This window comes from Paralichthys olivaceus, chromosome 16, assembly GCF_024713975.1.
Source record: "Paralichthys olivaceus isolate ysfri-2021 chromosome 16, ASM2471397v2, whole genome shotgun sequence".
Classification (NCBI taxonomy): Eukaryota; Metazoa; Chordata; class Actinopteri; order Pleuronectiformes; family Paralichthyidae; genus Paralichthys; species Paralichthys olivaceus.
In genome coordinates, this window is record NC_091108.1 from 21,280,466 (window position 1) to 21,293,172 (window position 12,707).

General features: G+C 42.1%; 1 protein-coding gene across 1 annotated transcript; it reads left to right on the forward strand.

Annotated features, from left to right (window-relative positions):
- The first annotated feature begins 2,752 nt into the window (after positions 1-2,752).
- On the forward strand, positions 2,753-6,753 carry LOC138405165 (uncharacterized). The gene is made up of 12 exons (XM_069511732.1): positions 2,753-2,980; positions 3,448-3,519; positions 3,649-3,767; positions 3,927-3,987; positions 4,094-4,188; positions 4,337-4,949; positions 5,057-5,128; positions 5,258-5,376; positions 5,538-5,598; positions 5,705-5,799; positions 6,024-6,492; positions 6,615-6,753. The coding sequence occupies exons 1-11, from the start codon at positions 2,924-2,926 to the stop codon at positions 6,487-6,489; spliced, it is 1,830 nt and encodes a 609-aa protein (XP_069367833.1). The 5' UTR covers positions 2,753-2,923; the 3' UTR covers positions 6,490-6,492; positions 6,615-6,753.
- Positions 6,754-12,707: the final 5,954 nt, after the last annotated feature.

A 12,707-nucleotide genomic window follows, 5' to 3' on the forward strand; every position in this document is an offset into this window, starting at 1 on the left:
GCAATGATGCTAGACAGACAGCATAATGCACAGGCAATCAACTAACCAATGTTATTAAGATGTTCAGTTCAGTTTCCCTCAGTCTTCATCACATTCATTTCTCATAGAAACATATTATTAACTTGACTTCTTCTCTGATGTCGTTGTGCTTTATTGTCTGCAGATGCAGGGACAGAGGATCCTGGATCTTGATCGTGGATTATCATTACAACTATATTGCTCAGATACACAATATGCCTCCTCACATATTCTACTATTGTTGGAAATACTGCTTCTTTCATCTCTGTCATATATTTTCTTTTGTATAAATAATTTAAACATTGATACACCTCTCCATTTATGTTAGACACTTCATTTTCTCATCAGTGTAGATGTTCTTTGTTAATGTGTTCAGTTAAACATGGCATCTTTTGCACTTTCTGTCCATCCTAGGATCCCTGTGGCTCTCTGAGGTTTCTGAGTTCCCTGTAGTTTTCCCTTACTATCGTTGAGGGTAAACGCCGGATTTCGCACACTATTACAGTAAGCCTCTAAGGAAAATTGTGTTTTGTGAACATGAAGGATGTAAGGCTACTTGGTGGAAATGTAAACCCATGGGTGTCTTACCTGTTCACTTTTCCCCTGTGCGTGAGGCAAAACTGAACAAAAACACTGCACCGAGTACAGACCACCAAACAAGGAATACAGAAACAACACAACTCTGACCAAACACACCACCATCTAACAAACTACACAGAAACCACAGATAACCAACAAGCCAACCAACACAACACCTCTAACTCCCTCTCTGCCCCTCCCTCTCAAAGGACTTCACACATGAACACAGCAGACATATATATAGGTGGCGGTGGCGCCCTCTGATTGGCAGACAGGGCCAGTGGGATGATTGGACACAGGTGAACTTGAGTGACTGATGACCTGGGGAGAAAACAGAGGAACAGAACAGAACACACATACACCACACTGACACAAGAGGGAGACGTAACAGTAATTAGTACATTTGACCATATAATCTGAAGAGTGTGTGAAAATAAAAATGACTACAAAAATCATTGTTAAACAAAAAGATCTTTGATTTAAATTCATAAATACATAACTGGTAATGTTATGGATACACTATGTATTTGTGGGTGGGTGTATTGCGATACGTGGTTCTATGTATTTGTGTATGTGTATTGTGATACTTAGGTTCTATGTATTTGTGTGTGTGTGTATTGTGATACATGTTCTATGATGCAGTGGCCTGGAGCCCAAGGCAAGTTTCCCTATGGGTACCTAAAGTTTACATTACCTCACCTCCCACATTCGTACCGTACCTTTTAAATGCGTTGATCAGGAATCATTTCAAAGCAGTTCATCTGCAGTGTTATTCAGTATGTGATAGCAGGTTCAGAGGGACCTTCAAACATAAGCAAGACATGAAGCGGGCTTATCATCTTCATGGGTTTTTAATTCAAGGGTCCCAGAAATAAAATGTAAGGTATACTGGCATGTGAATCTAACACAGTGTGTTGCTTTTTTAGCTTTTAATCATTAGTCAGAGAAGAAGAAGGTCCACAGGATCCTCACTGCAAATGGAACATGTGAGAGCAACACATGCACTCTATCACCACCTGCTGTAGATTAAGAGAACAGCCAATATTCACTGATTCACTGTAATATGTTGTTTCCTAAAAAACTTAAAACTATTATAATACAACTGTTTATATCAACTGTTAAATCTGCAGCAATTAGCAACAAATAAGAGATGAAACAGTTGGGCTTAGAGATGTAAATGATCACCATTTGAAGTCAAACTTAACATTGTACCAACTCTGATTCCATTGAAGGTCATTCCTGATCATTTAATGATGCATATTGTTTTGCTGCAAAGAGAGGCGAGTGGATGAAACAAAAAAATGTTTATTCAAATGAATACAGCAATATGATTTAGCTCAACAACCACTATGCTGCAGAAAAGTGGTAATCATTCTGAACGTTTTCTTGAAATGTTGATAAAACAATACAAAATGTATGAATCAACAATTTCACATGTGTGGTGTATGTAAAACAGAATAAGTACTTCTGGGTTTTATGTTTGGCAATGTGGGGTGAACACTTCTTCCCAGCAACATTGAAGTGTTTCAATCTATCAGGGTTTGCATTGTTATATTGATTGAAAAGACAAAACATATATATAATATATATATATATATATATAATATATATTATATGTATATATATGTGTATATGTATATATTATATGTTTATATATGTGTATATATGTATATATATATGTGTGTATATATATGTGTATATGTATATATTATATGTTTATATATGTGTATATATGTATATATATGTGTGTATATATATATTACATGTATATATGTATATTGACCTGAGGACGAACCCCTGTCTCCCAGCCAATGAGAAGCTCTCACTCTCACCCAACCCACAGCCATTGGTTGCTGGAACTGACAACAGTGACACGTGCGAAAAACACTGACATGTTCAATGACATTCTGTAAAACTCACTTATTTAAACTATAATCCTTCTAACTAAACTAAACTCTGTCACTAAACCATCAACACATTATAACAGTCAACATTAACTACCAGTCTGTTACAATATCATTGAGTCCACAACACAAAATGCATAATTAATGAACTGATTGATTAATTGATGAACAAACAGAAACAGTTATTGTTTTTAAAATTCAAACATAAAGGTTTGGGTGTTCTCATGGAAACAGTGCGTCAGTGCCTTTGATCTGCAGACGTCAGTGAGTACAGAACTCTGGCTTCTGTCACTTCTCGTCCTGAGATTGCAACGAACCCTTGTGTCTGGATTGTCTCTGCACTGAGACTGTTTCTGTCACAAGATTCACCGCTTTGTCGGATACTCTGCGTTGTCTGCTGCTTCTGGATCGTCACGTACAACATGAGGACAACATCGGAGAACTCCGACGCCACCCGAGGCATCTACAAGCCCATCAAGGTTTGTGTGGACGTTGTTTTCTGCTGGAGTTGGACTGAAAACATGTAAATGTAGTTTCAAGTCTACATCCAGTTTCACCTCTCAGTCCTTCGTCTCCTTTTTTCACAACAACCCTTAAAATATCGCATGCTAGCGATTTTTTAGAGGGTCTAGCTAGCGATTTTAGCTAGCATGCTAACGCTAGCGATTTTCTTAAGGTTGTTGTGAAAGAAAAGACCATAATACATTTAAACGATATTAAACTAAGATATTAGGAATATTATCGTAATTATTACTAGCATGCACAGTTTAATGTCGCCCCCCCCCTTTGACAACACTATGCACTTGATTGAACCAACGTATAGCAGCAATGTTACTGAACTGAACTCTGTTTGAAGGAGAAAGATAACCCTCGAAAACAAGGGGCAGGGAGAAGATGTGAAACAGGACAACAAACTGTAGAATGACATTCTCTTATTTCATTACAGGAATTATTTCAACTGCCTGTTTACGAGATGTCCCAGCAGTGCTGCTGGCACAACATCTCCTACAAGGTCCAGGTGAGTTAGACCCACTGCAGTAACCAGTCTGCATCAAAGTGAAGTCACTAAGATAAACTGTGTCCATTATTTATAGATAAAAACAAAGATTTATATATAAAGACGTTTGTCCTATTGTCTGTTGTGTAGACTGCAGTTATGACTGAGCTGCTGAGACTGCAGGAGACCAATCAGCTCCCATCATCAGTGTCTGGTGAAGACATGATGAACCTGATCGAGGAGGAGAGCAAAGCCTCACTGAGAGTGAGGTAGGTTACTGACACACACACACACACACACACACACACACACACACACACACATAGTCCAGTACTACACTTGACCTCAACTCTGCTCATGTCACACCAGTGTGTGTGTGAGGAAGAGGAGCAGTAAAGATGAAGTTTGTGTTTTCTCTCTGTGTGAAGGCTCTGGCAGTTTCAGCTGGAGGACTACAAAGACCCTGAGTTCCTCCCACTGCTCAATCTGGTGAGTACACAGTCCTGAGAAGACGTCTCAGGGGTTTGGTCTAAACTCTTGATTTCTTCTGTAAATTGGTCCAATCTTCTCCTCACATCCTCATTCCTTGTTTCAGGTCTGGGAGGTGAGCAACAGTTTGAAGAGGAGGGACATTGAGTTTGAGGCACGACAGTTCCTCAAGTCCCCAAAGATCATACCTCCTGAGTTCAGGTGAGTTGAGTCACATTGTTGTGTGTGTGTGTGTGTGTGTACATTGCTCCTCCAATACTTTTCATCTGGTTGCTCTGCAGTGGTTGTTTTTTGTCTGTGCTGTTGTGAAGTGGTTTTAACACAAACTTATACTGAATGTAACCTACAGAAATCCCAGCATCATCAGTTTGGCTCAGAAATTCTCCAGTTTACTGAAGGAGCTGCAGCGGCAGCCCCTCACCGCCAAACACCTGGGCCCACGAGAGGTGGTGCTGGAGGTGGTGCCTAAGGTACTTCAGGGCTTCTGGCTGCCTCCTGAAGACACCTGCCTGAACATGCCGTCCGAGCACCTCAGTGTTCTTGCTGTCAGCCTGACCAGAGCAGTTGAGGACAAGGTCTCCAAACTTCTGCCCTCACTGCTCCGTGAAGTCAGCTTCACCCGCTCCATCAGGGACAAACTGGTCCAGTCGATCCAGGACAGTGTTACACAGAGCTTCAGTCGCCCCGTCCTGATGAAGAAGATCAGCTGCTTTGCATCAGATCTGATAAAGTCCATCACCACCATCGCAACAAAGAACATCTGTGAGCTGTTTCAGCCACAGATTTCTACAAAGGAGCCAAACTGTGTTGCTGAAGAGGTAAAGCAGGAGCCTCATCAGGAGTCAGCGTTCACTCCTCCTCCACCAGCTCCTGTGACTCCTCCTGCTGAGCCTGCTGTGGTCCTGGAGGATGCAACAATAGAGAAATCTGACACCACCAAAGGCATCTACAAGCCCATCAAGGTTTGTGTGAACACTTTTTCGGCTGGAGTTGGACTGTAAACAATTAAAGATGTAGTGTAAACTCTGAATAACAAACTGTAGAATGACATTCTCTTATTTCATTACAGGAATTATTTCAAATGCCTGTTTATGAGATGTCCCAGCAGTGCTGCTGGCACAACATCTCATACATTGGACAGGTGAGTTAGACCCGCTGGAGTTTCCAGTCTGCATCAAAATGAAGTCACTAAGATAAACTGTGTCCATTATTTATAGATAAAAACAAAGATTTATATATAAAGACGTTTGTCCTATTGTCTGTTGTGTAGACTGCAGTTATGACTGAGCTGCTGAGACTGCAGGAGACCAATCAGCTCCCATCATCAGTGTCTGGTGAAGACATGATGAACCTGATCGAGGAGGAGAGCAATGCGTCGCAGAGAGTGCAGTAAGTTATTAACACACACACACACACACACACACACACACACACACACACACACATAGTCCAGTACTACACTTGACCTCAACTCTTCTCATGTCACACCACTGTGTGTGTGAGGAAGAGGAGCAGTAAACATAAAGCCTGTGTTTTCTCTCTGTGTGAAGGCTCTGGCAGTTTCAGCTGGAGGACTACAAAGACCCTGAGTTCCTCCCACTGCTCAATCTGGTGAGTACACAGTCCTGAGAAGACGTCTCAGGAGTTTGGCCTAAACTCTTGATTTCTTCTGTACATTGGTCCAATCTTCTCCTCACATCCTCATTCCTTGTTTCAGGTCTGGGAGGTGAGCAACAGTTTGAAGAGGAGGGACATTGAGTTTGAGGCACGACAGTTCCTCAAGTCCCCAAAGACCATACCTCCTGAGTTCAGGTGAGTTGAGTCACATTGTTGTGTGTGTGTGTGTGTGTGTGTGTGTGTGTCTGTGTGTGTGTGTGTGTGTGTGTGTGTGTGTGTGTGTGTGTGTGTGCGTGCGTGCGTGCGTGTACACATTGCTCCTCCAATACTTTTCATCTGGTTGCTCTGCAGTGGTTGTTTTTTGTCTGTGCTGTTGTGAAGTGGTTTTAACACAAACTTATACTGAATGTAACATACAGAAATCCCAGCATCATCAGTTTGGCTCAGAACTTCTCCAGTTTACTGAAGGAGCTGCAGCGGCAGCCCCTCACCGCCAAACACCTGGGCCCACGAGAGGTGGTGCTGGAGGTGGTGCCTAAGGTGCTTCAGGGCTTCTGGCTGCCTCCTGAAGACACCTGCCTGAACATGCCGTCCGAGCACCTCAGTGTTCTTGCTGTTAGCCTGACCAAAGCAGTTGAGGACAAGGTCTCCAAACTTCTGCCCTCACTGCTTCGTGAAGTCAGCTTCACCCGCTCCACCAGGGACAAACTGGTCCAGTCGATCCAGGACAGTGTCACACAGAGCTTCAGTCGCCCCGTCCTGATGAAGAAGATCAGCTGCTTTGCATCAGATCTGATAAAGTCCATCACCACCATCGCAACAAAGAACATCTGTGAGCTGTTTCAGCCACAGATTTCTACAAAGGAGCCAATCTCTTTTGCTTAAGAGGTAAAGCAGGAGCCTCATCAGGAGTCAGCATTCACTCCTTCACTCCTCCACTTCCTATGACTTGTGCGAATAAGACATCCTTTACATTATTTTATTTATTTATATTGTATTATTTTCATCAGTGTCTTAGCTTCTCTTCACTGGCTCCCTGTTCAACAGAGGATACATTTCAAAATCTTCCTACCGACCTACAAGGCCCTCAACAATCAGGCCCCATCCTACATTAAAGACCTCATCAATGGTAAATGGTTGTATTCATATAGAGCTTTTCTAGTCTTGATGACCACTCAAAGTGCTTTACTCTACAGTTTTGCCATTCACCCATTCACTCACATTCATACATACAGTGCATCTATTAGTAGCACTTTTTGTTGTTCTATGGGGCAATTTGGGGTTCAGATGGGAGGACTGGGGAATGAGCTTCTGATCTTCTGGTTGGAGAACGACCGCTCTACCCCTCAGCCACAGTCATAACCCCTTACTGCCCCACAGACCACTTCGTTCCCTAAACTCTGGACTCCTTGTAGTGCCTAGAGTTACTAAGAGTAGAATGGGTGGTAGAACTTTTAGTTATCAAGCTCCTCTCCTGTGGAACCAGCTCCCACTCTCAGTGAGGGAGGCAGACACATAGTCATGCATAGTTATGCTGCTATAGGCTTAGACTGCTGGGGGATCACCCATCAGGCACCAGAAACCAACACCTTCTCTCTTCTTCACTCTCTGCCTTGTTTATTTTGTTGTATCTTATTACATGTCTCTAATTCCTTGGGTCTTCTCCTCCCCTCCTTGGTCGATGCTGTGCGGCTCTCCGGAGGTCGTCCTGGCTCGGGTCCTGATGAGGGATGGACCTAGTGGAGGTCGCCGGTCTGTCGCAGGGCTGACATGGAGGGTCACGCAACCTCCAGCACTCTCCCCTGAGGACCATCTGGAGCCATGGGTGGGAGACCATGAGGGAGGCAGGAGTGCCCGGGGGGATCAACGCGCCCTTGGAAGACCATGCCAACGTACACGTGGAGATTCCCCGGCTGGATTCAAGCCCATGACCTGAGACTGTGACTCCAACCCCCCCCCTTTATTTCCTTTTGTTCCCCTATTTGTTTTTTCTCCATTCACCCCAACCGGTCCTGGCAGAGGCCGTCCACACCGAGCCCGGTTCTGCCGGAGGTTTCTTCCACCTGGGAGTTTTTCCTCCCCACTGTTGCTCATGCTTGCTCGGTGTGGAACAAGTTGGATTTTGTCTTTTTTAAGATCTTGGACTTTTGTGCAGCACCCTGAGACAACTGTTTGTTGTGATACTGTGCTATATAAATACATTTGATTGATTGATCAGTCATTTCATATTTAAATAACAAACGCTTTTAAATATTGCATGTATTTATATTGTATTATTTTCTTCACTCATTTCATGTGCGATTAAGAAATCCTTTTAATTTTGTTGTATATTATATTGAGTTTCTTGTCATTTCATTTTACAAATCATAAATGTATTGTTGCCCATATCCAAGAATTGAAATTGAAATTTGTTGCAAGTATGTAAAATAATTGCAGTTAACAGAGCAAAAAAGTTCTAACTTGCCACCACTGAGTGGTGTCAGCGACTCAGTACAGACATCAGATGACCTCAGCCTGCTCTGTTATCTTCGGTAGAGGGCATCTGTATTACCAGACCATAGTTTGTTGTCAAGGTGCACACCTAAGTATTTATAAATGTGTGGTCTTATCACTAACAACACTGCCTACCACTGGTTTGAACCCAACATGTGAATGGAAGCACATTTTCTACACATGTCTGAATGTAGGAGGCATGTGTGTGTGTGTGTGTGTGTGTGTGTGTGTGTGTGTGTGTGTGTGTGTGTGTGTGTGTGTGTGTATTGTGATAAGTAGGTTCTATGTATTTGTGTGTGTGTGTATGGTGATATGTATGTTATACGTATTTGTGTGTATGTGTATTGTTATGTGTAGGTTCTTTGTATTTTTGTGTGTGTGTTTTGTGATACATAGGTTCTATGTATTTGTTTGTGTGTGTGTCTGTGTGTGTGATCGTGTATTGTGATACATAGGTTCAATGTATGTGTGTGTGTGTATTGTGATACGTAGGTTCTGTGTGTGTGTGTGTGTGTGTATTGTGATATGTATGTTCTATGTATTTGTGTGTGTGTGTGTATTGTGATATGTATGTTCTGTGCATTTGTGTGTGTATTGTGATATGTATGTTCTATGTATTTGTGTGTGTATGTGTGTATTGTGATATGTAGGTTCTATGTATTTGTGTGTGTGTGTATTGTGATACGTAGGTACTACGTATTTGTGTGTGTGTGTGTGTATTGTGATAAGTAGGTTCTATGTATTTGTGTGTGTGTTTATTGTGATACGTAGGTACTACGTATTTGTGTGTGTGTGTGTGTGTGTATTGTGATAAGTAGGTTCTATGTATTTGTGTGTGTGTTTATTGTGATATGTAGGTTCTATGTATTTGTGTGTGTGTATTGTGATAAGTTTGTGTGCTTTTTCAAGTTTATGATCTTTTGTTTGATTTGCAGTTTTGCAAGCGTTTTGTTCTGTTTCTTTTTGATCCTCCAAGAGAGCGCTTTTTGTTCGTGCACCTTTTTGACTAGAAATAAACCTTTGTTATATTCACTACCTGCATTTGAGTCGTGCATTTGAGTCCACCAGCAATCGTGTCTGAGGTCGTTACAACTGGTTACTACAGTTTACTGGTCAACACATTTATTGTCAGGTAATGACAGCCCAAGCTCCAATTTTAATTGTGAAGAGATAAAAGAAAAGTGTAAAGTTGTAAATCACAAAGTTGTAAATATACTGTTGTGTGAAGTACCATTCTGTGCTAGGGCAGAAAGATATCATTTCAACTGGGGACTCTATAAACCAAACCAGGACAAAGGGTCTAACAGTTCAAGTTCAAAGGTTTATTGTCATCTGCACAACAGATACAGCGTACATGTTTGCAATGAAAATCTTAAATCTCAGGCACCTCAAGCGACTCGACATGCAAGTGTCATAAAATAAGATAAGAGTAACTAAAAATACAATAACATACACTAGTGCAAATGAAACAATAAGTACAAATGTCAGCACTAGTGCCAAAAAAAAAAATAAGTAAGCATTGTAAGGTGCAAAAAAATAAAATAAACATTATAATAAAGTAATAAAACATTATAAGGTGCTAAATGAGATATATACATGTCAGACTTAATTTAGCAGCAGTTATGGGGAGGAATGGACAGATAAGAAGTATTGCACTCTTTATATTTTTAGATTGATAGGAAATATGATGAATAGAAACGCAGTGACAGAATGAGAATTATTGTAAACTAAATAAATAAATATCAATTATTGCTAATGAATATTATAATGTGAAAATAACTATGTTGTTTTAAACGGATGTGGTGACTTTCACAGAGCTCAGGAGTTCAGCAGTCTTACAGCCTGTGGGATAAAACTGTCCCTGAGTCTTGTGGTCTTGGTCCGGATGCTGCGGTACCAGGGCCGGGTCTAGACAGGCATGTATGAGGGGGCAGCCACAAATCTTGAGGGGGCATTGTGCTCCAGCACCTTTTACCATGTCTAATTGACAAATTCACTCACTAGGATGCGGGTACACTGAACAAGTGCCTTGTAAAGTACTGTGGTCTCAAATGCTTGGCACACTTATTTCATTGTAGTTATTGTTGTTAGACTAACCATATATGAACTTGGGTTGTTAGTTGTATGTCCTACCCTCAACCTAAACTGACTGCACTTTGTCAGGCCTCTACCCTAAGACCTGCCCAACTTGGGTGTCCCTATGAAGACCTGACCACGATAAGGTGGCAATCCCTCAGGAGGATGTTTTTGTATTTTTTTTGTATTTTTTTGTATTTTTGTATTTTTATAATATCCTCAGGAGGATGTTTTTGTATTTTTTTTGTATTTTTGTATTTTTATAACACCCTTAGGAGGATGTTTTTGTTTAGTTTTTAAAATAAAAATTAAAGAAATAAAACAAAGGCTATTAGTCTAGAAAAAAACCACGTTGGCTAACTACAGCATTTTTGCTGGCCACTAATTTTAGTTAAGTTCTCCTAGGTCTCTAGGTCAACGTCAGCCTCCTGTTTCCCTTGGCAAACTCCCTCACAAATTCGTTCATGTCCAGCTTGTATGTAATTGACTTTTCATGGGCCAAGATAACCAGGTTCCTCTTTCTGTGATGCAGCATAGTTCTGCGAAAGGGGGTTAAGACACGGGACAGTGTGGAGAAAGAGCTCTCACATGCAGCTGAAGAAACCCCAATGACCAGTGCTGTAATGTATAACTTGTACAACAATGCTGCCTTGTAGAGCTGTAGGGTTTTGCACACTGTAGCCAGATCTGGTTCATTGGGGCATTCCTTAAGCAACATGGGCTTTGCCACCAGGATTTCATTATTCAGACATCCTGCATCAGTGCCAGCCAGCTCAACCAAAGGATGCAACAGAGCTCCATGGAGGAATGTGCCAGATGTAGGCACAAGGCTGGACGTGGCCTTCATCAGCTCCAAATTCTTCTGGCAGAATCTTGTCTCCAACTCGGTAATTGCCCGGTCCAGAATGTTTAGTAGAGGTCTTTTAAGTGTCTTATGGGGGGGGGGACACTGTCATCTGTGTCTGTGTGGCCCACTGTTGTAATTACAACACTGTCACTGAGGTGCCTATTCATTGTTCTCCTTCTCTTTGCTGGAATGTCATCCCCAGCTGCTGTGTGATCTCCCTCTCCCCACTCATCGCTGTGATCCCTCATGGCCCTCAAAGAATCCAGTGCTGTACCAACCTCGTTTGAGGCTCTGCACATATCCACAGACTGAGACTGTAGTATGGCATTTGCTGGTTTCAGTAGACCAAGCACTTGCACCAGAAACTTGCCAATTTTAAAGAAGTGCTGCCTCTTAATCTGGCAGAGCAGGCCTGATGCTTCAGTGCACAGATCCACTGCAGCATCATCATCCGTTGCCACCTCAGACAGAACAGTGATTATTTGATCTTCATTCTCAGTAATGCAACGTGTCACCTCATAGTGGCTAGTCCATCGGATTTGAATTAGCCTCCTAAGATTAGGAGCATCATATTTTCTAGTGATGTAGTGGTGCTGAAAAAAGTTGTACAAGGAAGAAGACAGATCAAAAAATCTTTTAGTACATTGTTCGCTCTGCATGGCATGCACAACTACCAGGTGCAGTTGGTGGTTGTAGCAGTGAATGTAGGGTATATACTTTCCCAGCTTCTGTTGGAGCAGAGCTTGAACACCTCCTCTCACCCCACTCATCACTGAAGCTCCATCATAACACTGGCTCAGAATGTTGTCAGCACTGTAACCAGCATCAGAGAGGCACTTCAGGATCTCAGAGGTTATGTACTGTGCATCTAGTTGGTCGAGGTCAAGCAACCCAATGAGATGCTCCTCGGGTAGGGAAGCACTAACAAACCTAATCATAACTGACAGGTTTTCGACATTACACCTGTCCCTGCTCCCATCACTCTTGAGGCAAAAACCCACAGCATCAGCATTTTCATATTTTTTTTTTATCTCTCCGAGCACCATGTTTGCCAGTGTGTCAATAATTTCATTTTGTATGTGATTTGATGTACATGATGCATTCCTTGGGATACCCTTGACGATGCTGGCTAGTTTTTCATCTTTCTCAAGGGTATATTCCATTAACTTAAGAAAAAGCCCAGAAGCAATATCATCATCATCATGACCAGCAGCATCACGCCTGTGTTCCGTTGTTCCACGTAGACTCAACTCATTGACACAGAGGAACTTCACAGCGTTGCCCACACTCTTAACATAGTGCCGATTTTTCTCTACCTGTGTCTTGCCAACCAATAATGTGTCAACATTTCCCCCAGTAGCCTCTCTCTTCCGGTGCTCAGCCCAGAGAGTAGAAGCATGCACATGGTTGTGGGAGGACACATGCCTCTGCAGCCCTTTGTCACTTTCCAGTGCAACTTTCCAGTTGTTGAAACCAGTCAGAGTGAACACAACATCCCTCTCATTCACTGTATTTGCGACAGGGAAAGCAGAAACATGCATCCCGTTCAGCAGAGTATTCAAGCCATGGTCGTGTGCGGTACCAGGCAGGATTGAACCACCTCAGTTTTTTGCTAAATGCACGTTTTGGGTAGCTACTTAATAATAGCTGAGATGGTGCAATGGTGGTTAAGTCACTGGGTAAAATG